Source organism: Panicum virgatum, chromosome 5K (assembly GCF_016808335.1).
Source record: "Panicum virgatum strain AP13 chromosome 5K, P.virgatum_v5, whole genome shotgun sequence".
In the NCBI taxonomy this organism is placed as follows: Eukaryota; Viridiplantae; Streptophyta; class Magnoliopsida; order Poales; family Poaceae; genus Panicum; species Panicum virgatum.
Window position 1 is genome coordinate 59,063,775 of NC_053140.1, and position 24,299 is coordinate 59,088,073.

Here is a 24,299-nt window from a genome sequence, read left to right on the forward strand (position 1 = left end):
CACATGGACGCGGCCGGGCGGAAGGGACCCGAGCGAGGCCAGGCCGCCAGGCCGGCAGCTGCACGGGCGGCGCCGTGGACGCGCGCCAAGGCTGCCGCGCGCGCGCGCGCGCGAGCGCAGCGCAACGGCCCGAGAGATCACGGGAGGGGGGCACGCAAACTGCCGAGACGCGCGCGGCCGCGGATCACATGCGCGCCCCCCGAACCCGCGCCGGCGCCGCACGCACCAGTCGGCAGCCTAGCTAGCCCGACCAGACCCAACCACGGAGGCGACGGCGCGGCGCCACCGGCGCGAGAGGCAACCGGACAAACAAAACGAGAGGAGGCGCCATTAAGCCCATGGAGTACCGTGTAAAGCGAGCAATTAAGATTTCGTAATGGCGGTAAGGAACAAGTAGCAAGCCAACAAGAAATCCCCGGGGGAAGAAAAATGGGCTACGTACAGCAGCACAGCGCACCGCAGCAATGGGCCAATGGCCAAAGCACAAGCAAACGAAGCAGCGGCACCAACTCCGACGACCAGGGCGGGGAACGGGCGGGAGGAAGAGCCGAGGAGGCCAGACCGCCCGGCCACCCGGGCGCTCGCGGCCGCCCCCACCCTGCTCCACATGGGGACGGAGGTGGACGGCAGAAACGGACGACGGCCTGTGACGACTGACGAGCCAAGGGTGTACCAACTCCGACGCTAGCTGTGATGCCGGTGGGGGCCGCTGGTGCCGGCGGCCTGGGCGGCCATGGCGAGCTCGAACTGCCGCATGTCGAGCGCCGGGAGGGGCAGCGGGTACTGCTCCGGCGGCTGGTGCTGCTGCTGCTGGGGCGGCGCGGCGGCGGAGGTGGACGCGGACGAGGAGGAGGAGGATGCCGGCGGCGGAGGCGGCGCGGCGCGGTTCCAGGAGCGGAGGCTGGTGGTGGTGCTGGTGCTGCCGTCCCAGCCGATGTGCGCGACGTGCTTCACGTCCGTGGGGAGCCCGATCACCATCTCCCGCTCCTCCTCCTCGTCTTCCTCGTCGTACACCGCGAAGATTTGGGACAGGTTCTTGAACCCGCGGAGGAGCCGCGCCACCAGCGACTCCCCCTTGCCCGCCGTCGCTGCCGGCCTCGCCGACGCACCGCCTGGCACCATCCCGAACTCAATCCCCGATAAATATGGCAATCGAATCGACAAATTTCAGTAACTAGGGGAGAATGAAAACTGCCGTTTTTGTCAAGGGTATCGGCACGCACGCACCTTGCGGGTGGGGCTTCTTGCCGGCGTGGCGCGAGGTATCGACGACGTCGACGCTGGAGTGGGAGCGGCAGCCGGAGGAGAAGGGGATGGCGATGAACCGCCGCGGCTGCTGCTGCTCCCTGCTGCTCATGGCGCCGCCGGCCGGATCACCCGCGCTTGCTCAGCCGAGCCGCGCCGAACCCGACCGTCGCTGCCTCGCTCTTAGACTTGCTGCTGGAGCAAGCAGAGCAGAGCAGATAGCGGCAGCAGGGCAGGTGGCGAGCCTTTACTCTAGCGGAAAGGGCGCGTTAGGTCCGCACGCGCGCGCAGCAGCTCCGCGCTGGGGCCGGCCGGCCACTGGTCGCCCCCGCCCAGTTCGGTGCCGCGAGGTGGCTGGGGATGGAAGAGAGGCGAGCGGCGAGGCGGCCGGATACTATAGGCGGCGTACAAGTGGTGGCGCCACTACCATGGCATACAGCTAGTGCTCTCCTACTACTATATTGGCACGGCCGCGACGCGGTGGTGTGCCTGGCCCTGGACCAGGAGGCGGGCGGAGTGGTTTGCGCCTTCGCGGATGGGGTTTGGGTTGGTTGGTATTGGGTTCGGTACCCGCGCCACCCGAACACCAACGCCTTCCGGCCGCGGACAGGTCGCGGCGGACATGCGCACGGATGGGCGGATGGGCCGGGTTGGGTGAGCCGAAGCGGCCGGGAGCGCGCGCCCCGCCGATGGTTTCGTTCGTGCGCCTGCCTGGACCAGCGCGAGCTCGTCTTCGTCTCTGCCAGTGGTGGCCGCTCCGCTCCGGACGCCCAGCCTCCCGAACAAGTCGCAAGTCTGAAGTCTGAACCCGGAATGCGGCGGCGTGTACGCTCCCTGCCGCCGTGGTCCTGGTCTGCGTGGCCGTGTTCGTGTCATGCCCCCGCGATCTTTCCACGTTTCAGCTTTGCCGATGGGCATTGGCACTTGGGGCACCGGGATGATTGGTTTCCCGTCTCATTTTACCTTGCTAATCGACCTGCTCTCGACTGAGCTCATGCGTTGCTGCGCGCACACGTAAAATAGGCCATCGCTCTCTCCGTTTTCAGTCCGTTTTCAGAGAAGTTCAGGTATGGTAAAAGAAGGCAGATCGATTTTACACTAGTTACCTATAGATAATGCGTGTGGTTAGTGTGGACCCGTGGATGCGGGTACCCGCGGATTTCAGACCCGGTGGATGCGGGTGCGGGTTTCAAATTCAACCCGCGGGTGCACCGTACCCGCACCCGCAATATGCGGGTGCGGATTTAGAATTTCACCCGCGGAAGAACCCGCACCCGCACCATACATAAATTATGGCTCTGATAACCTTTAGGCCCAGCCCATTTATCCAACACATATATATAGCTGGTTGTAACCCTAGCTCCCAGTCCAATCCCCCATTCCCCCGACCCCCACCCATCTCAGCCGCCAGGCAGGCAGGCAGCCCGCACGGGCGCACCGCGCACGGCCACAGCCGCACCCCGCAGCCGCTGGCCTGCTGCTTGCAGCCGCCCGCCGCCCCGCCCCCTCCCCATCCCGGCTCCTGGTCCTGGCGACCGGCCGCCGGTGGTCCAGGCGGCGCTCTCGGCAGGCACGGAGGCAAGCGCCTAGGCGGCACCACGGCACTCCGCACTAGGCCGGCGCCCAGGAGGTCAGGCGGCCCTCGGCAGGCGCGCAGGCAGCAGATAGCAAGAAGGTGGTGCCTCCCGCCCTCACCAGAGACCCTCCCCCTCCCTCGCCACTTCGGTCAGGTATAGTCTTAGGTGGTAGTGGTGGTTAACTGATTATTAACTTGATTGATTAATTCAGATAGTCTTATGTACTGATTTAGTTCATCTATTTGATCTAGCATGTCTACTCAAGGAACTAATGGTAGTGGAGTGCAAGGATCTAAACGTCCTCGTCGATATGGAAGTAGACCACCGACTCCATCTTCAGGTGGCGGAAATGGTGCTGCATTAGAGCAAACAACAACACAAGGTACTAATACTACTGATGTGGTAGAAATATCCTACTTTCTGAAAGATTGCTCAAGATATCTTGCAGTATGCAGGGATGAAATATCCTACTTTGCAAAAGATTGCTCAAGATAGCTTGGCTATTCCTGTAACAACAGTTGCTTCAGAATAAATTTTTAGCACTAGTGGGAGAATTATAAGCCCGAGTCACAGCAGACTTGCTCCAAAAATGGTGGAAGCATTAATGTGTATGCAAGCTTGGTCACATGCTGAAATGTTAGGTATATATGCTGGTTTTTGCTTTACATTTATGGTAGCATTGTTTTCTCTCTTACATGATAACACTAACTTGTTAATCTTGTTTGATTTAGGGCCTGAGTCTCCTGTTATGAATGCATTGCTGACATGTCTTGATGATGATGATGAAGAAATGGTACTGACACTTTACCTCTTCTAATTTGTTCATCCTTCTTCTTGCTTTGTTTAATTTCTTTGCTATTTTTCCTATTAGGATGCACCTGGGTTGGACATTATTGATTGATGCTTGCCCATGGGAGCAATCTGATGTGGTGGTTCTGCATGCTGACCTGCTGGGAGTGTTATCATGGTGCTGCTGAATTACTTGTGAACTTGAAATAAAATGACTATACTAGTTATCCCTATGTGGCTATGTTAATTGTTCAACGTATTGTAACACTTAATTGTTGATTTGTGGTGCTACTACTATGCTGAATTGTGATTTGTGACCTTGAACTTATGGATTTATTGTTAGCTTCATCTTATTACTATGCTGAATTGTGATTCTTATTATAGCTGTTGTCAAATTCGTGGATACCCGAAACCCGCCCGAAACCCGACGGGTGCGGGTGCAGAAATGCACCCGCGGGTCTGTCTGCGGACGGATTTTGCCCAGCCCCGCGGGTTTGCCTGCGGGTGGGTTTTTGCCGAACCCGCATCCGCGAGTGCCATCCCTACATGCTACCACGGAAAAAAAATGGCTCCGTCAGTATCTTTGCTTCCAAGAGGAAAGAAAAAAAGTGATAAAGGAGCACATGGCGACCAGGTCCGGTAATTTCTTGAGGTAGGCTTGACCACTGCGAGTTGGGCCGGACAAAAGATGAGTGGTTGACTGCGTCAACGTATCTTGGGCCTAACTAATACAACACCTAGCCTGGGTAGGATTCAGGGGAAGGGCCCATATGTTCCGACAGAAGACTGAAATGTTGCATTTGGGTACCGTATTTTCCTGATGAAGAGTACTCGAATACAGGATAAACTTGTGATGTTAAGAAAATGCAACTGACACTAGTAATTGCAGTGAAGAGAAAAGCTTTTTTTTTGAATCGTGTGAAGAGAAAAGCTGAGAAGATCAGTCTTAGAATTGGACGGACCACGGACAAAGTTTTGTTATCATCAGATGGTGACAGGAACGAATTTGATAGTTCAGTTCCAACCTCTTGGTGCTGTTTAGTCAACCTAACAACCGCACTCTGAAATGTACATATACATACATACACACATTGCATATATCATTTTTTTATTGAAACTTAACATATAATCAATCACATCCAAAAAAAAATTGAATGTATTGTCAAACACCAGCGTTAGTTACCGCCAGCTTGATCAATTGAATTCTTCTAGGGATTTCGGTTTCATATATTCCGTGTCACTTCCTCGTCCAAGAAGAAGAAGAAGAAGAAGCAGAGGGAGACGGTGGTGATTGTGATGATGCAATGGACGTGAGAAGGCCTAGCTGATGAACAATGGCGGAGGCAAGCTCGACAGGTCAGAAGATATCGAGGATCTCCTGGATGAACCCGTTGCAGAGCGGGCAGTTGCCGCGGCTGACCCAGAGCTCGCGCGAGCAGAGGCGGCAGAAGGTGTGGCCGCAGGGGATGAAGGCGGCGCCCTTGTGCCGCACCATGCACACGCAGCACACGTGCACCATCTCCTCCTCCCGGCCCTCGCCGTCGTCATCGTCGTCGTCGCCCTCGCCGTTCTTCCGCGCGCCGCCGCCGCCGGCATCCTCGTCCTCGTCGTCGTCCCACTGGCTGTCAGACTGCTCCAGCAGCGCCATCAGCGACATCTGCGCCGCGGGCGCCTCCTCCTTGCCCTCCTCCTCCTCCTCGTCCTCCTCGTCATCATTATCTTCTTCACTGTCGTCGCCGTCGCGGTCGTCGTGGCGTTCCTCTTCATGGTCGCGGAAGTTGGACGACCCGGGGCGCCTGGAGCTTGAGGTGGAGCGGGAGGAGGAGCTGGGGCCGACCCGGGTGGACGCGACGCGGGAGAATGTGGGCGTCGCGCGGAGCGAGGGCGCGCGGGAGAAGGTGCGGGAGAACGCCGCCGCCGCCTCGCCGGCGTGGTTGTACTTGTTGCTGCGGCTGTTGGCGCTGGTGCTGTTGCTGAGGTCGCCGCTGCTCGTCCGGGCGTGGGCCTGGGCCGCAGCCGCGGGGCCGCGGGGCTTGGGCGGCGGCCAGGCGCCCGCCGCGCGGCGGAGCCGGAGGCGGTCCCGGAGCGGCTTCCAGCCGCCGCCTCCGCCGGCCGCAGGGTTGCCGTCCTCGCCGGGGGTCCCGCCGACGTCGGCGTCCTGGGGGATCTTGAGGAAGTCGCGGATGGCCGGGTCGGGCGTGGACAGCTGCTCGGACAGCGTCATGGTCCGCCGCATCTCCGGCCGACCGCCGTCCATCTCTCGCTGGGCCGCCGCGGCGGGTTGGTGCCTGGTTCGCGTCGATCGGCGTTGGAGGGCGAGGCGATAAGGTGGCGGTAGATGCGGGGAGGTGGCGCCTTATGGCCGGGCGGGTACGGTCGCGCGCGATGAGGGGAAGGAGGGAGAGGCGTTGGACATGGCAGCAGGCTGGAGCGGGTCTCGCGGGCCTTTTAAACTGGCCTAAACAATTACCGCAACGTGCGGGCGATTGGGCCAAAATTACCGTGCTTGCCATGCTTGCGTAATCGCCGGCCGGCCTTCAAATTTTTGGGTAGGGGACTTTTCAAGATGCGTGGCACCAATTTTGGGAGCGTCTGTGCTATGCGTAGCACCAAATTTAGGTGCCATATAGATGCGAAATTTAAATTCTCGAAATGATTGGAACATTTGCTGGGACTCGGGACATACAATGGACCGGAAACGTAGGCATATTTTGATTTGTATTTGTAGTCTTGTAGACCTCCTTGGTGAGAATTTTGCTTTCGATTGGATACGTGCATGACCTGAAATTCGGAATAGGCCATCTCCTGAATGTTTATGATGTGCCAACTGCCGAGCTATGAGATTGAAAATTACCTACAGTAACTCTCTAGTATTCAGACTACAGATTGTAACCTGAAGAAGAGTAAACATCTGCATTCCTGAAAGTGGCCACTCGTACAGATTTGCGCGGTGCGTGTAAGCAACGGCAAGTCGACAATGGGGCTGGTTGTTCATTATTTACTGTTAACCAGGCATAAGAGTGCGCTGATCCTCGAACCACGACACGTTTTTTTTGACCTCTTCGACAGAAAACACAATCAGACAGTACCACGCTAGCTCTTTTACAATTTCCTCAATCCAAAACTTCGTCGAAATTGAACCTTGGAGCGTGCTTGATTAAATTCTAGCTTTGATCTCTACTGTAGAAGTAAAGAGTAGTACCACCTGCTACAGTTTATGATCGTTAGTGTTGCTGACTCGACTGGTAAAGTCCAAACAGGGGAGATGTACCCTTGAAGCTCCCCATTCGTCCTCCATCAGAAGAACATTATGATAGCCGTGCAGCAGTTTGGTGTTTGGTTGGAGGAAGACGACGACGTCGCTGCTACCTGCTACCTGCTACCAGGATAATCTACCAGCATTGCGTACGTGCGCGTATTTGGTGGTATACGCTGAAGCTTTAGATTGAGATACTAGGTCTGACTGGCCATTAGAAAATGAAAAAAAAATGAGGGGAAACCTCAGGCTCTGGGACTCCCTCTGCACGCTGCGCTGCACTGACACTAATCAATCAAATCAATAATCCCCCCTCTTGTCGATCGCTATTGCAACCACCCCAGTTGACCTCTCCACAGCTGTCGATCGCCTAGGCTAATCGGCAGTTTGCCACGGCTGGCTCCTCACTGTTTAGGTGTACAAATGTAAACAGGGAGAGTGCAGGAAGAGTTGGTGAGGCAGCGTAGTCTCGGAGAGAATTTCACCTGCCATTCTCCTGCTGCCAGGATTCTACTCGAACATGATTCGCCATCAAGGTCTTGTCACCCCAACACAGGGAATCATTAGCGCCGTGCTGCTTCATCACGAGAGGAGAGCGATGATCCGAGAGGTGCTGGTGCACGCAGTGACCGGTGTTCCATGTGAGTGAGGTGGTGACTGCAATCCGGAACGCCAATAAAGACAGTTCCAACCCAGACTCTACCATGGAGTCTAAGCCTCCTATTTATTGTGTTTTGTTGATGTGGCACTATATTTATGGAAGATGGAGGGAGAGAAATCAAGACTCCAAGTCTTATTTAGACTCAAAGTCTTCACGCAAATTAAGAATGAATGTGAGAGAGACAAGTGGACCATATAAACTAAAGTAACACACTTTGCATTGGGAAGTATAGTTTCTTGTGATGAAGTCTCTGAGACTTAGACTCTATGAGTGGAGTCTGCATTGGGATTACCCTAATGCGCAGCCCGCCCGCCGCTACAGAACAAAACGAGGCCGGCATGGCACCGGAGAAATGCCAAAGCCAGCATCCGGATTGGATGGATCCTCCGCGCGCCCGGAAAACGCTGCGCCACCAACAAGCTCTGATGAGGAGTCTCTCCCCCTCGCCAGGCTGTGGCCGTACGCGTGTGGGGTTCGTTTGGGGGTTTGTTGCCATTGCCTTGCCTCCGCCTCCTCCCCGACGGCAACGGCAACGGCGACGGCACGTGCGAGCTTCCTGTTATGCCCCGGCACTCCGGCAGGGGCGCCAGATCCCGCCTCGTGTTCCCTCTTCAGTAGCGTAGAGCTTTGGCTGGCGCCGGTCTCGCAACCAAGTTGCGGCCCGATGTTTAAGCTTAGGATGCAAGAGATCCGTCAGCATCTGACGGATGGATGTTTACAGGAATACTATAGCATTTCCGTGTCGAAACGGTAACAGGTGGCGGCTACTTGAGCTGACATGACAGCACTGTCTTGTAGCTAACGGAAATACTTTGTGATTTGATCGTCATTGTCCTCTTTTTAAGCCTTGAAAATTGCTTGATTACAATCCATGCTCTTTGTTGAGCAAGAAAGGAAGAAAGAAAAAAAAATAGGGAAGGAAAAGAAAAAGGGGTTGGCACGTTTCAGTAAAAGAAAAAGAAAAATAAAACGAAAAGAAGAGTGGATATATCAGCACAGTGGCCGCCCGTAGCTGCAAAGTGCAAAGGAAGGTGAAACTGGATCGTTCCGTTCACTTCACCCGGAACGCAGTGGCAGCAGACATCCACCGCGCCCGTACTCGCCGTGCCGCAGGGACCGTCCTGTTAACACGGCCGCACGGCGCGACGCACCATCCGTGCCGCTGTCGAGCGCAGGGGTCCGGCGTCGCGCACGGACGCGCGGCAGGGATGGCGATCGAGCAGAGCCAGGGGCCCGGCCGGCACGGGCGAACGGCGAGGAGTTCGGGCTCAGTCAGGAATGGCTGCGCCGCTGGCACAAGCCGAGCCACCAGCGCCGCTGCCGTGCCGTCGTCCGGACGACGGGAGCAGATGGATGGATCAGTCATCATTTCCCCAGAGATCGATCCGGCATGCGATCTTGGGCGCACTTGCGAATCCTGACAGATACGCGCAAGCCAAGGACGCAGGACAACGGGACCATGGATGATGCATGGCATCGGCAAGGCTGCATTGCTGCAATCCCTGTTAGAGTCCTTGCATTGGACAAATACTGTCTCTGACATTGGAGTTCACGTCTGATCAAGTTTCAGACATGAACAGCCCAACCAACAGGTGACAAAAGGAAGTTCAGTCTGTCAAGCTCACATCTTGCAGATCTTATGTAATCATCTCAACAAACCTATATGTCCATACTTATCTGGTTACACCAACTATTTCGCCTTTCAACAACACAAAACAAGCACGCTCTATCTAAACTCTAACATCTATCCCATAAACTGCAAGCACAGGCAAATGCTCCCCAAGGGGGGAAATGTCACAATCACTCTACTAAGGGTATGCATTTCTTCGGCCACAGATCAATTGGGGGCAAACCCAGAGCACTAGAAATGCAAAATCAAATCTCCTACATAGCAATAGTCAACTTAGCCTATGGTTCTGCTGATCGTGATGCTTCCCTTTCCCCCTTCCGTGTGGATCTTCGTCTTGTGGACCACAGGTTTCCCGGAGATAGCCGAAGCTTGGTGTGAGTTGGGCTCCTCGTCGTTCTTGTGCTTGATCTTGTACGGCGGTGGGGCGTGGATCTTCTCGTTTATGTCATTCAGTGTGACGGCGCCAAGGATACTGCATGGCTTGATAAGCTCAAAAGGGAAGGCCACCGATGTTCTCACCTTCTTTGCTCTGATAATATTTCTCCCAGCTATGGAACAGAGAAAAGTGAACGAATTCAATAGGTAGGAGATTCAACCAGTATGCAATGTTCTTGAAAAGGAAGAACACAAGTCGACGATTTAAGCAAACATTACAAGAGTTAGGCACACCTTTCAGAGGTGTAGGTCTAGCTTGCACAGGATTGTTGTGAACTACAAAAGCTTGTTCACAAGGCGAAGAATTCTGATTCACTGAAAATAAGCATAGCATTGATTTATCAGCAACTTTGAATATGCTATAAACGGCAATACTAAAAACTCAAGAGAGGTTTGTACCAACCTGGGGTATTGTTGGCTTTTACCAGGGCAGTAGCAGGGCTAGTCCTATTAAGAAGGTTCAGAAACCAAGTAATATTGCATCTTAGTGACAATTAATTCAACAACCAATAAAGCCAAGCACTTATGGATTGGATTACATACGTTTCTTCAGCAGGGAAACGATGCTCGCTATCTTGTGAGCAATCAACTAACCATTCTTCTGGCAGTTCATCTGTCCCATCAGAGTTCAATAAACAGTTGGCACCTGGAGATACCATTATAATGAGGAACAGAAAAGAATACACCCAACTAAACACCAGAAGCCTAACAGAGATGATTGAAAATATACCTGGAAAATCCATCCCTTGCAGATTTTCTGAAAGCCCATCTTCAGTCATAGTACAGGTCATCTAGAAATAGTAAGGCATTATAGCAATGAAGGCAATACAATATACCACGGCATACCATAAATAATTTGACACAGTTTCCAACATAAAAACTATGCAGTTTACTTCATTTCTGAAAATGGGACATTGATAGATCCATCATATAGCATCTACCTCAACATTTTCTGGACAGAACTGCAGCATGCGTCTGCGTTTAGCCTGTAAAGTTTCCTTCCCTTCTTCAAAATCCTTGACGATGATATCTACATTGAAGCTTAACTATTTCAGAAAATGCAGCTAATATTGAAGCACATTTTCAGTGGTTTCCAAAGAAGCCAGACAAAATGGAATTAGGAAATACCAAGTGGAGTCTATTGTAATAATTAGGTCAGATCCTACAACAGTTGCATATAGGACAATTTCAACACTGGTTAAAAGTAAAGAAGAGCAAGAGGGAAATGACAACCAGCTGACTTTTTTTATTTTATTAGTCATTCTGCTTTGTATATGTACATTTGTGGAGTTAAAAGTTACTGGGAGCAGAGAGAATTATAGATAACATAGGCCCTGTTTAGTTCCCACCGCATAAACCCCGTAAACACAAAAAAAAACGTCACATCGAATGTTTCGACACATGCATAGAGTACTAAATGAAGTCTATTTACAAAACTTTTTGCATGGATGGGCTGTAAATCGCGAGACGAATCTAATGAGCCTACTTAATCTATGATTTGCAACAGTGATGCTACAGTAACCACCCCCGCTAATTATGGATTAATCCTGGATTAATTAGCATCATTAGATTCGTCTCGCGATCTACAACCCATCTGTGCAAAAAGTTTTGTAAATAGACTTCATTTAGTACTTCAAATTAGCAAGATTCTTTCGCAAAAAAAAAATTTGCGTTTCAACTAAACAGGGCCATAATTTTTTTTATCTCGAATACAACTTGATAGAATAGTAACAGCTAAAAGAATGTGCAATTGGTTGTATGCAGACTGGTTTAGTACAAGATATTGGAAGTAGAAAACCATCTGAACTGATAATTTGGTGAAATTGTTCGGAATATACATTTATGGTGATAACTGTTAATCTCATAACCATGACAACAGGACATTACCTCCTATATCGCAGAACTGAAACTCGAAGTCGGTACAATGTTTAATTGGAGTTTGCTCATCAAACATGCTCCAATCATCACTCAAATTGTTGCTTGCTTCAGCCCACAAGCTGCTACAGGGATCTGCCAAATCAGAAATACAAGATGCTCAGCATCTTCAGGTGGATACATCTTTAGGGCAGAATGAGTGGTGCAAAGTGTGGTGCAAACCAGCTAACAGATCTTTCTGCAGACTATACTCCTGACTTTGCCATCCCCAAATCTCACTGTAAAGAAGTTCCACAATGATGAGCACAGTTAGGAGTGGGTACTCATGCAAAGGTTTGAAGAAATTTTCAGATTAACGAGGTGAAACCGTGAAAGCACAGAGTATAAAGTCTGTCCAAGAAATTATTGCAGAAACGGCAAAAAAATTTGCACGGAATTATACTGAACACCTGAACTCAATGTTAAACTGGGGAATATAAATCGTATAATTTTACAGTGAATCGTACCACTTAAGACCTGACCTCAATGTTAAACTTGAGGAATATTAAATATAGATGACAAATTCTGCAGCTGTGCAAAGTACTGACATGGAACGCAGTTACGCAGAGCAACAGCCACAAAGAGGCACAGCAAGATTTACATCACGTGGACAGCATGTGAACATTGCTATCGTTTCTTTGTGGAATGCAAGAATTTTCAGATATCTCAGAAGCAGAATAGTGCAGGCCAAAAGCTTGCGATAATAATCAAACAATGCAGCGGAATATAACGAGAAAAACAGAAACTCTTGGCCAAGTACGCAAATGTATAAAAAAGTGTTAGATAAGACGGCGTTTAATTTGCGAAGAACACGACGAACAGCAACAGGTAGCTAGGGTTTAACCGCAAGAACCAAAAACACACACAACTGCTACTAACAGAGGCGCAACAGTCCACAAAGGAGCCAACGCCACAACAGAAGCTTCGTACAAAAGAAGGGAAAACACGATCCTTTCCCCCATAATTAGAAGTCTTTACCCTGCTATCCAACATCATCATAAGCTACATAAAGATCACCAAAAAAGGCGCAGTTGGTAGCAACTTGCACTAGTACTGCACCCAACACCCGTACCAAGGAGGGTGAAATTGGGGATCAACAGGGGCAGCAATCGAAGCGGAAAAACAGAGATAAACCGCGGTTTCGTTCCCCCAGCCCAGCCATCTAAGCGCCGCCTTTTCCGCGGCATCTCGCCGTACGGACCCGAATCACGCGCGGCTGAGTAAAGCCCGGAGAGAGCAGCTCACCCCTGATCACCAATGGCGCCGTCGAAATCCATCCCCGCGCGCCGTGGGCCGCGGATTGGATCCACGACGCGAGGCAGCTCGCACCCTGTCGACAGACAATGATAGGGACGAAAAGTTCTCCCCCTCCGCGCCAAGAAGAGGGTGCAGGTGAGGAGGAGCAGGAAGAGGAAGAGGTGGTGGAAGAAAGAAGTGGGGGGTGGGGACTGGGGAGTGGGCAGCAGGCAGTTTCAGCGCTCGCCGCTCTCCCTCCCTCTGCCTCCTGTCCCTTTCTCTCTCTAGACAAGTCCAAAAATCTGATGCTTTTATCTCTCTCTCTCTCTCCAATGTGACAGCACAGTCTGCAGCGCAGCGGGACGGCGGCCGAAGAAAACACAACGAAAGCAGCAAGGCACTGATTATCTTATGACTAATCCCAGCAGGCGGTCCCTTCGCGCGCCGAGCACTTGTTTACCTGTATCTACTAATCGCGATCTTAAAAGGCGGTTACCGGAGCATTTGCAGGAACGGCCTAGCGAGGCCGTGAAAATTGCCGAGGAAGCTGTTGACTGGGCCTTGGAAGCGTGCACGGGAAGGAAGCCAAAAGCCCATAGCAAAATCCAAGGGGATTCTGTAATTCCGGAGAATTACCGCTGCCAACAAGTTTCATGTAATGTAAACATCCAAAGTTGAATGAAGAAAGTAATTAAATAAGAGGTCGTATCAGGTGGAAACCACAACTCCGTGAAAATTCGTACAAACCACGACAAAATAATCATCTAAATTCACGAAAAAAGCATACATGTAGATGATATGATGATACACAATCTTGTAAAATATACTTTCCAAACTCGATTTCATTTGTGATATATAAAAATAATAAATTTCAAGTCAAAAAGCTGTCCAGATGATTTGTTAGAAATTTATTATTTTTATATCTCACAAACAAAGTCGAGTTTGGACAAGATATTTTATAAAATTGTGTATCATCATATCATCTACATGTGTGATTTTTTCGTGAATTTAGATGACTTTTTTGTCATGGTTTACACGAGTTTTTTTTACGAAAGTTTAGTTTCCACCAGATATGTTGTCATTAAATAAATTACACGCAGTATTAAATGTTTTCGTGCACACCCGAGGCGTTAAATGATGATGAGATTTATTTGTCGCGGCGGAAATGGCATGAGGAACAGTAAAAACGCAGGTGCGGAGGTAGATCGTGGCCATTAACTGCGGACCCCTGAGGGTTCATGTGATCCGGAGCATTCAAGACCAGAACAGAGAAGGCTGCCCTCCCCTCCGTAGTACGGGTCCAGGACCGGCGAGCCCGACACTGGGAGGTGGGCCCACCGGATCCATCTATTCCGTGGCCCTCATGTCGGGAGCGCCCTATCCCGTTCTGTTGTTACAGGCAGGGGCACAAAATTACAGGACCAACTCGACCGGAAGCGGCAGCATATCGCCGAGTTTTTTTGGGGTCGTTTGTAGAGCGCACATGGGGGCGTTTGTGGCGTGAACAGTAAAATTCGAAGAATGGCAGCTGCCTTTCATTCGTCGGATTCAATTAATCAAAGATTATCCGAAATCGCTTTAAGATTGGGACGAGTTAAAAAAAAAGAGTCTAGGTCGTGCGTGATGAGCTGGTGCAGATAAAAAAGCTTCACTAGTAAACTGCTACTTGCGCAGGTCGGTCAAAAAACTGTTAAAAAGGTAGTAATGCGAAGACCGGGTTTGGATCTTGATCTCGGTTGTTACTGATGGAGCGGCGGATCACAGATCTGTTTACCGGCGAGTTTACCGACGGGACCCTGGCCTCGTGGACCGTGTGGCTACCTTTATTTTCTCACGAGAACTGAGTACACATGTCGGGTCGCCGGAAGTTTTCGCGAGGCGTTCGCCAACCAGATCGGGACGGCGATGTACAGAGAAGATCCGTTTGCAAACTACTCCAACTCTTAAGATGAGAGATCGGACGCCGTGTACAGGGCGGCATTTGATTTCATATTCGATGAGTTATTACGAAGATAAACTTTGAAAATTTAGGGGTTGGAACTTCCAATTCTTTTTGTGCAGTTTCTTTGAATGGTCCAACAGGCGAAACCTATCCTTGTTTTGCATTTGCAAATTCCGTGAACAGGAAGGGAAAATTTCACTCCATCTCGGTTAAGGTCTTCATTTCTCGCTGACTCAGTGTACTCAATTGAGATCACAGATGCTCCTTAATCATGCAAACCCATTACAATCAGATATTTACATGAGTTACGCAAACTAATCACATCCTTTTCAAGTTCTGGTCATTTCACGCTCCTGGTAGCAAAAAAATGACATCATCATTCCTCACTCACCGGAGCAGCACACGATACAGACAAAAAGTCTGGCGGCAGAGATGCAAACAATATATATATAAAGATATAAAAGCCATGATATCCCCATGGCCTGCTCATGGTGATCACAGGCTATCACAGGCTTATTACATCGAAATGATAGTGGTGACACGTGCAGCGCACGTTTTCCGGCACCTCAGCAACACAAAACTAACCATGACCCCCAGCTCCAGGTCAGCAAAGCAATGCTCACTTCAAGCAGGATAAACAAACCATGGGCGATCATTGGGAGTACACACAGGGGAGGATATATTAGGGGATAGATAAACGAGTCATGACACGCCAAAGTACCAAATCTTACTAAACACAAGACTACCGATGTCCTTCAGCAATGGCACACAGAGGGCCAGAGCCTCACAAGTTCCTTCATGACTTCTTTAGTTTACTACTGAAGGCAGAGCGCACAGCGCAGCAAAACAAGGCTGCGACAAGGGCTTTCTAAACACTAGGCATGTAGCCTCCGGTCTGGTGAAGCATGGCGTCAATCTCATCGCCGTCCTCCATCTCCAGCTGAAACAATTTTAGGCGCAGAAACAAAATGTCAGTCACGGATTCATCTCAATGTTATGGAGTTCCTACAAGCTGAGCGAGTCTGCAAGCACACCCACCTCATCTGGGGTCTGCTCACCGCGAAGCCTGCGGCCATCAAAAAGGAATGCAATGGCATTCATGTCCACAGACTGGCGGTCACAATAGGCGTTCATCAGCTTCTTCAGCTGGGTGGACCTCTTGATACGGAAGAACACCTCATTGCCATCCTATCATACAAGAGGGGTAAGTTTAATATAATACTTGACACTGAGAAATCATAAGATAACCTAAAACAGCTCCAATCTGACATTGAAAACACTGCAACAACCAACAATACACAGATCGGTTTAAAGATGATGCATTCTTACCATCCCAAATCAATCACTCACTACGAATTACCCAAAAACTCAGTTAGCAGGATCAGCATTCATCAAGACATGGAAGCTAGATTTCTGGATGATATTTGAGGATGTATCGGGTCAGACAAGAATAACCTAAGATAATTCTTTGTATACGTAGAGAGTTGTGGAAAACTTTGTATAATCTTAGCGTCACCCATGCTGGTTAAGTAATGTGTTGCCTGAAACTGATAAAAGCCATCCAGCAAAACCACAGAAACCCCAGAGACGCGGACCAACTGCCTCAAAAAGGCCAGGGTCAGACAAGTGTTTCAAGTATCCAGTCCAGTAAAGCAGTATTTAGCCAAAACACACCAAACAATTAGGTAGGCAAGCAGTGTAGTTCTCCAGCATGAAAACCGACATGCACAGGCAACTTAAACAGTTCTTGGAAGAGCTTGCTCCAAGGGTTGCAGAAAAAATGACTGGCAAGCACTTTACGCAATCTGAGCCAAGCGTGGCATAAAAAACATACAGGCAACAGATAATAATAACTAGAATATATCAACCTCTCACATATCCTCCAACAGTAGGCAAAAGCAACTTTTAAGTTAGAAAATAACAAGGGTAAACAAGTATGATTCTGTAAATTTGTACTTTAAGCCACTATTCAGTAGACCTACTCTTCATACTTATTCACTAGACCTATTCTAAAACAGGATCGTGTGACATTAAAATACTATAACCATCCAGTGCTAAAAATGTCCAAGATCAGAACTTAATCTACAGTGCTAACTGTTACCAATCTCTACCCCAAACTTTAAAGGAATTCTGCCAGGGTCCCTATTACAGATTGATACTCAGCTAAGTTGTAATGCATATCGAACTTATACAGCCTAGACATGATGATTACTTTGAAAATTTTAAATTTACACTTCAATGGAGCATTCGTCAGCACAGAATGAATAGACTGATGATTAGGGTAAGGTTTTACAAATGAGAACAAGGCACACTTCAGAGTTCCGAATTCCTGCTGTTTACAAATTTTCAACCTAAATTAAATGGTGAACATTGTGCCATAGTACTGATGATTAGGTTAGGTTTTACATATAAGAACAAGGCACACTTCAGAGTTCCGAATTCCTGCTGTTTACAAATTTCTACCTAAATTAAATGGCGAACATTGTGCCATAGTATTGATGATTAGGGTTAGGTTTTACATATGAGAACAAGGCACACTTCAGAGTTCCGAATTCCTGCTGTTTACAAATTTCTACCTAATAAAATGGTGAACATTGTGCCATAGTACCAGTACAGATTGACTGAACTACAATTGATGCCTTGGTTCATACAATTATTTCAAATATGAACAATCCAATCTTAAATCGGGTCAACTCAAAGTCAATCTTAAGGCGGAAAGTAATGATCGCAACAAGGGAGGCTACATGCTAGACCCTAGGGTACCTAATGTACATGTCGAAGGCAATCGCCGAGAATCAAACATCAACCAGACATAGAAACCCTATCAATCCCAAAATCGACGCAAACCTAACCAGCCACTACAGCGCGACGATAGCCACAAGAGCGAAACGGTGCTACTACTCTATTACGCAGCAGGGAAGGTGAGGGGGGAACCGCCGGTGAGCATACCTGTCCCTTGACCTTGAGATTGATGTGGGCGCCGCCCTCCGCCGGCTTCTTGTCCTCCTCTCCGGCTCCCGACATCGTCGTCGAAGGCTACGAACGCAGCAGGGGTTAGATTCGCGGCGGGGTCCGGCGATCTCCGGGCGATCGATCGGGCGGTGGCGGCCGGAGCGGGTTGTGGGGGTGGGGTTGCGATGCGCCGGCGGATTTGTGGTCTTATAGGGCGGCTGCCCATAACCGGATTTGATACGAGGTTGGCGTCCGGATCGTCACTGCGCGGAACCCTGTGGCCCGCGTGTACCTGGCCCCCGCCGCGCGCGCGGCTGTTCGGGATCCGGATCGGGTGCGGCCGCACCCGCCGCGCTTCGTGGGCCGGTGCGGTGCGTGGGTTGCACGCGAACCGGGTCAAGCGCCCGTGTGGACCCCGCACCGGCGCATACAGGTGTGCGGCGAGCGGAGTTAGGCCCTGTTTATTAACACCCCATAAATTTCGTAAATGTAAAAAAACTGTCGCATCGGATATTTTGACACATATATGGAGTATTAAATGAAGTCTATTTATAAAAATTTTTGTATAAATGGATTGTAAATCGCGAGACGAATCTAATGAGCATACTTAATCCATGATTTGTAACAGTAATGCTACAGTAACAGTCCACTAATTGTTGATTAATCATGGATTAATTAGCATCATTAGATTCGTCTCGCGATTTACAACTCATCTGTGCAAAAAAATTGTAAATAGACTTTATTTAGTACTTCAAATTAATAAGATTCCAACGAAAAAAATTTAGGCTTGAATAAACAGGGCCTTATCCGATTGCCGTCTCTTCGCCCTACGGCACTCTCCTGCGTCCGAACGGAACGGAACGGAACGGACGGGGCGCGCGGGATGGTGGGCGCGGGGGAGTGGGAGCGGTTCGTGTGAACGGAACGGACGGGGAGCCGTGCCCATGCGACGCGACGTGCGATCGAACGCGTGCGGGCCGGTTTGGGAGCGGATGCGGTTGCACGTTAGGACTTTTTTTTAGCAAAGTTGCACGTTACGACTTTGGAGATGGTGTTTGGAACGTGACAGTAGGCGTACACGCGCGTGGCCACATGATTAGATGGAAGAATACAAATCGAAATAGCTTACTTCAAAGGTACAACTGCACAATAATTATCGCCTTCTACTATGAACAATCAAGTTGGTTTGCTTATCGCTTTCCTTCATTGGCAACAGTCCGTTTAACCAGAGTCTCTCTTTTCTCGCTGGAGTTCCATCAAATTCATGTGAGTTCACATCAATTTCTCTTCATTTACCTTCAAAAAAACTCTTCATTTATCTAGGGCTTAATGGTCATAATAAGCCGTAAAAAAGGAAGATACGGTGAATGTATGAGAAGATATGGCGGTGATGTCCACTTAAAAGTGACAATTGCTCTAGCAACTAGGGGACTCCTCCTAGGCTCCTATGCTCCACAACACCATGGTATCGCCTGTCAAAAGCTGCATAAAAAATGAGATGGTGAATGTCCAGCTGTTTCCACCAAAAAAACGTGTGAAGTAACTCTTTATTTGTGTTATTGGAACCAGGGACTCGTGTTAGCTAATATAAATGATGGTATATTTGTGACATGCCCGAAGCTTAACTTAGGTGAGGCGACCGCAATATTCAAACCAATGGCCAATTTAGTGTTTTGCAGCCACATAATATTAGCACGTCTTTCTCTATCTTTATCTGCATTATTGGTGCATAACTTTTCATCAATCAACATATCATAGAGTATTGGAAATAACTTTAACATCACCCGACACAACATTTTTGAACTATAATTTTTAATATAAGTGCTAATAATTGCTTTAACAACATTTTTAAATAACTTTAACATCAGCCAACATTTTTGTACTGTGTACTCCCGAAACCTTTTTTTAACGAGGTCATGAGTTCGAAATCTCGAAAAAGTTCAGGGACTGCCGTAATATATTCGGCCCGCCGAAGGCGAGTCCTCCTCCTCAACCGACATGGCCCGTGGAGTATTATTTATTGGAAAAAGTCATTTCTGCCTCCCTCAACTTTGGACCGAATCCACTTTTCCTCCCTAGACCACAAAACCGGTTATTTAGACTCCTCGAACTTCCGAAATCGTTCGTGCGACTGTAAGGATCACCGGGGTGTCCGACCCTAGAGGGAGAGAGGATGAATAGGGTCGCTAATTCGCTTTCTAACCTATGGCTCAATCTACTTGCATAAGATAAACTTAACACGTCCTACACATGCTAGTTATGACTAAGATTTATCTATGCTACTCTCTACTTACCCCAAAAGACTTGCAACCTATAGCCAATCCTAATCAAACTAACTAGAAAAGTAAAGGCACGCAAGATAGAGTAAGTGCGGAAACGTAATGTGGTAAGTAAAGAGGTAAGGGAGAGAATATGCAAACTCCTGTGAAGACGCCAAGACACACGATTTAACGTGGTTCGGTTAGGACACCAAGTCCCTCCCTACGTCCACGTCCACTTGTCCAACAAGAACAAGTGTGATGCCGAGTCTCTTCGCTTGATCACCGTCTTGCGTTCGCCACCAAGGCTTCCGGCAAGCAAAGGCTAAGTGACCCCAGGTCACCAAGACAAGGCCACCGCCACTGTCTCTCTCGAAGCGCCACCAACGGCACCATCTTCACTATTGGAGCTTCTCACCAAGAGGGGTCTTCTTCCCCGCACAAAGTGTTGTTGCCTCTCCACACCAAGTCGGAGGGTCACGCGACGAGTACACGATTGCTTGCCGCAGCAAGACTTTGCTCAAGGGAGCTCTCGCAAGAACTAATCACTATACAAGTGAACAAAGCACTCTCTCAAAGCTTCTCACAAGCTAGATGTGACACTAAGCTTTGCTAGGATGGTTGGAGATGTTAGTTTGTTTGGGCAATACTTCCTTCAACTTTTCTGGCGTCCAATCATATGCAGCAACCGACCTTGGGGGTATATACAGCCTACACACCCCAAAAGAGCCGTTGGAAAAGTGGCTGACAAAAAACACTATCATCGGTTAAACCGATGATCCACTTTGTGTCATCACCGGTTTAACCGGTGAGCACCTTTTTCCAACTAGCCGTTATACTTCAACGGCTACCTTAATCAACCGACGTAATCAACCGGTGAATGTATCTTCATCGCCAGTTTAACCGGTGCATGTAACTGTCCCAGAGTTCCCGAAAACCAACTCTCTGGACAACTACACCGACATTCACTTTACCTTGATCGCCGGTTTAACCGGTGCCTGTAAAACTCCTGCTGCTTCTTCGGCCTCAAAGTCCATTACACCGGTGAGTGTAAAACACCCAACGCCGGTTAATCTGGTGCCAAACCCTAGCTCGCAGCTTCTGTGTTCATCGCACCGATGAGTGCAATTTGCTCATCATCGATTTAACCGGTGATAGCAAATTGTCTTTGTTTTGATCTTTTCGACTTGGATTTCTTCACGGTCTCTTCAATTCTTGTCCTTTGGGTCTAGCTACGCCTATCTTCTCTTTGTCATCACTTGAACCTAAAAACCTGAGAATGATCATCTTAACAATCATATTAGTCCAAGTGTTGTGTTGTCTATATCAATCACCAAAACATTATATTGAAATATGGCATTAGAGGCCATTTTCGCTACAGCGACCTCCTTTGAGCGGTTTTAGGGTGACGTGGCAGCGGTTTTCTTTTATATTTATTTTGACTAAATTTTAGAAAAATCATATTAAATAAAAAAATCATAAAAAAGAAAGTCCAATTTTGTTAGACTCCACATGAGTAGATCTACGCAGCGAATATATTATATGGTATACTTTAGTATAATTTTTTTGCTGAAATTATATATATATATATACTTTTCTGTAATTAATTTATAGATACAATTTTTTTGTCTAATTATGGTAAAAAATTTATGGTGGGCTAATCATTATATGGTGGAGCTGTAGTAAAAAATTTATAATTATGGGATCATGTATGACTGAGATATAGATTTATCTATATAAACTTAGAAAAATTTAGACGAATCTATAGATAAACTTAGATAAATCTATATCTCAATAATACATGATTCTATAATCATAATTTTTTTACTACAACTCCATCATATAATGATTAGCCCACCATAAAAATTTCACCATAATTAGACAACAAAAACTGTATATATAAATTAATTATAGTAATATATATATATATATAATTACAACAAAAAATTTATACTAAAGTATACTATATAATATGTTCACTGCATAGATCTACTCATGTGGAGTCTAACAAAATTAGATTTTTTATTTTATGATTTTTTTGTGATTTAATATGATTTTTTAAAAATTCAGTCAAAATAAATATAAAATAAAGAGAAAATCGCTGTCACGTCACCTGAAACCGCTCAAATGAGGTCGCGTGAACGGTTTCGGAAGTTCGAGGAGTCTAAATAACCGGTTTTGTGGTCTAGGGAGAAAAAACAGATTTGGTCCAAAATTGAGAGAGGCGGAAAGAATTTTTTCCTTATTTATTTAGCGAATCTCCAAGGCCCAGAATTTTACTAGAGAGATAAAGCCCATAAGACCGTCCACAGCGAAAGGAGCAAATGAAGGAGCAAATACACTGTTTGACACTGTAGATGCACTGTTTGGCACTGTAGACAGAGAGAGCATGGGAAACGAGGAGGGAGCAAATTTGCTCATGCTCCCTCCGCTGTGGTCAGCCTGACGACCCAGGATTCAGTGACCGCGTGGGCCGGGCAATCCTACTAGCTGCCGCCCAACAACACGGGCGGACCCAGGATTCAGCGACGGACTCCGACCGCGCGGCGACGCTTCTAGACTTGTTTGTTCCCCCTTCCCCCAGAAGGGAAAGAGCACGCAACGCAGCAGCACACCAGAGCAGAGAGGCCGCGACCAGAGTCCAGACCGTTCTCCGTGTCTCTCTCCCCGCGCCACTCCGCGCCCTTCCGAAGCATCGCCCGCCCGCGATGGGCTCGCCGCCGCTCCGCACCGTGCACCTCCGCCGCTCGTCGCCGGGCGACACCGTGGCGATCGCGGTGGACGGCGGCTCCGGGGTGGACCTGACCCGGGTGGGGCTCGCGCTGGGGCTGGACCCGGCCTCCGTCCGCCCCAACGGCTACTTCCTCAGCCGCGGCCCGGGCCACGTCTGCTCCGCCGTCACGTGGCGCGCGCTCCTCAACTTCTTCGCCGCGCGCGGGCTGCCCACCGGCGCGGACGCCGCCGCGCCCGTCGCCGTGGACGGCAAGCCAGCCGCGCCTCCTGCCCCGACCTCAGGTGTGTTCCTCGTTTAGGATTTGTTAATCCTTGATTGATACGATTGCTAACTGGTAGAGAAGTACGGGGAGCAATGTCTCTGGATTACTGGATGTTACAATGTGCGGTCGGGGTTCCGGGATCAAGTGGGGGTGATCGACGCCTTTGAAGTTTTGTCTTGTAGTTTTCAGGATCGTGCAGATTCTATGCCTGGTTGGTTTCTCCTGTGATCTTATCAGCTTCAACGTTCAATAATACCAACGGGGTTAACGAAATTGCCTTTCAAAAAAAAAACGAGGTTAACGAAATTGCTGCTACTTAGGTTTTGAATGATTAGTTTTTTTTCAAAAAAAATGATTTTGAATGAATGGAGGATCGAATACCACCAAAGTTTCTGAAATTACTGGACTACTCTGCGATTCTGCCCATTGATTTTTTCATGCAAATTCTGCACATTGATTCGTTATACCAACGTGTGAACAGTGGACATTACGGCATTACCTGATCCACATAATATTCAACGATCTACGTAATACTAGGAGAATGCCATATGGTGTATATTGCACTTGTGGAAGATCATTTCAGATACTCACATTGTCGTTTTTTTCTGCGAAATTATATTCTTCAGATCCTACAGCTCTTGTGTGCTCAAAGCGAAAATCTGGACTCGAGGTACAAAGGCGTTCCAAGAGGACCAAGCCTCAAGAGAACAGATCATCTCTTTCCAAACGAAGTGATGATGTACTTAGTGAAGAAATCGTCCTTGGTTTGAAGAGAAGACTCAGATTGGATGACACAATTCCAGCAAAGAAGATTAAGCAAGAGGAGCACGGCTCAGGTGAGTGACAATGCAACTGACAGATTCTCATGTGTTAACTGACAGATTCATATGCAATCAAGAACATATTCTAAACTCTTTTCTGTTTCTTCCTGCATGATTCGGTGATCAATCGATGGAGCAGACACACAGCAGCCGGTTAAATTCTCTTGCAGCTTTGTAAATGCAAATGGAAAGCGGCCACGGGAGGAGGAGATGATTGCCTCACTTTCATGTAAAAGAGTTCGGTGATAACAGTGACAGAGAATGCGCACAAACCTTTGAAAACACGCACGGTGACAGAGAATGCGTAGAAGCCTTTGAAAACACGCAAACACGCGTCACGGCATCGGTTCGCTCAAGACATCCTCCAGAGCTGAGGTAAATTGTCATGTCTTGTCAGGTAGGCTTCATCAACCAAAGGCCATAGAATTTTGCTTGGAAACAGTTGTTGATGCAGCTATTGTATGCTGCACTTCAGCAGCCCCGTGTACATCCGTGTGCTTGATATCTGTAACTAGAAAAATGTTATCTGTAAATATCAAAATGCCTGTAACTGGAGTTTAACCTTCAGAATCCTAGAAAGTCTAGTA

At 48.6% G+C, this 24,299-nt stretch overlaps 5 protein-coding genes and 1 long non-coding RNA gene across 8 annotated transcripts; 2 read left to right on the forward strand and 4 right to left on the reverse strand.

Moving 5' to 3' along the window:
• Positions 1-344: 344 nt before the first annotated feature.
• On the reverse strand, positions 345-1,765 carry LOC120709057 (CRIB domain-containing protein RIC4-like). Of its 2 annotated transcripts, none has more exons than XM_039994572.1 (2): positions 1,228-1,765; positions 345-1,112 (listed from the first exon to the last, which is right to left on the reverse strand). In XM_039994572.1, the coding sequence occupies exons 1-2, from the start codon at positions 1,355-1,357 to the stop codon at positions 685-687; spliced, it is 558 nt and encodes a 185-aa protein (XP_039850506.1). In that variant the 5' UTR covers positions 1,358-1,765; the 3' UTR covers positions 345-684. The 2 variants fall into 2 exon arrangements, with proteins under 2 accessions (XP_039850506.1, XP_039850505.1); XM_039994571.1 differs by having other exon boundaries at positions 345-1,136; positions 1,228-1,763.
• A 1,558-nt stretch (positions 1,766-3,323) lies between these two features.
• Positions 3,324-3,964, forward strand: LOC120710814. The gene is made up of 3 exons (XR_005690021.1): positions 3,324-3,463; positions 3,554-3,615; positions 3,694-3,964. It is a non-coding gene; the product is annotated as an uncharacterized LOC120710814 (long non-coding RNA).
• A 729-nt stretch (positions 3,965-4,693) lies between these two features.
• Positions 4,694-6,042, reverse strand: LOC120709059 (nucleolin-like). The gene has a single exon (XM_039994573.1). It carries the CDS (start codon positions 5,866-5,868, stop codon positions 4,969-4,971), a length of 900 nt encoding a protein of 299 aa, XP_039850507.1. The 5' UTR covers positions 5,869-6,042; the 3' UTR covers positions 4,694-4,968.
• A 3,092-nt stretch (positions 6,043-9,134) lies between these two features.
• Positions 9,135-13,120, reverse strand: LOC120709060 (protein XRI1-like). Of its 2 annotated transcripts, none has more exons than XM_039994574.1 (9): positions 12,753-13,120; positions 11,691-11,746; positions 11,481-11,603; positions 10,535-10,623; positions 10,324-10,384; positions 10,137-10,239; positions 9,997-10,040; positions 9,828-9,908; positions 9,135-9,706 (listed from the first exon to the last, which is right to left on the reverse strand). In XM_039994574.1, exons 1-9 carry the CDS (start codon positions 12,782-12,784, stop codon positions 9,432-9,434), a joined length of 864 nt encoding a protein of 287 aa, XP_039850508.1. In that variant the 5' UTR covers positions 12,785-13,120; the 3' UTR covers positions 9,135-9,431. The 2 variants fall into 2 exon arrangements, with proteins under 2 accessions (XP_039850508.1, XP_039850509.1); XM_039994575.1 differs by having other exon boundaries at positions 10,137-10,206; positions 12,753-12,971.
• Positions 13,121-15,114: 1,994 nt separating this feature from the next.
• Positions 15,115-17,847, reverse strand: LOC120709061 (small ubiquitin-related modifier 1). Its single transcript, XM_039994576.1, has 3 exons — positions 17,635-17,847; positions 15,724-15,873; positions 15,115-15,625 (listed from the first exon to the last, which is right to left on the reverse strand). Exons 1-3 carry the CDS (start codon positions 17,707-17,709, stop codon positions 15,554-15,556), a joined length of 297 nt encoding a protein of 98 aa, XP_039850510.1. The 5' UTR covers positions 17,710-17,847; the 3' UTR covers positions 15,115-15,553.
• Positions 17,848-22,503: 4,656 nt separating this feature from the next.
• On the forward strand, positions 22,504-24,273 carry LOC120709063. Its single transcript, XM_039994578.1, has 3 exons — positions 22,504-22,910; positions 23,518-23,727; positions 23,852-24,273. Exons 1-3 carry the CDS (start codon positions 22,604-22,606, stop codon positions 23,956-23,958), a joined length of 624 nt encoding a protein of 207 aa, XP_039850512.1. The 5' UTR covers positions 22,504-22,603; the 3' UTR covers positions 23,959-24,273.
• Positions 24,274-24,299: the final 26 nt, after the last annotated feature.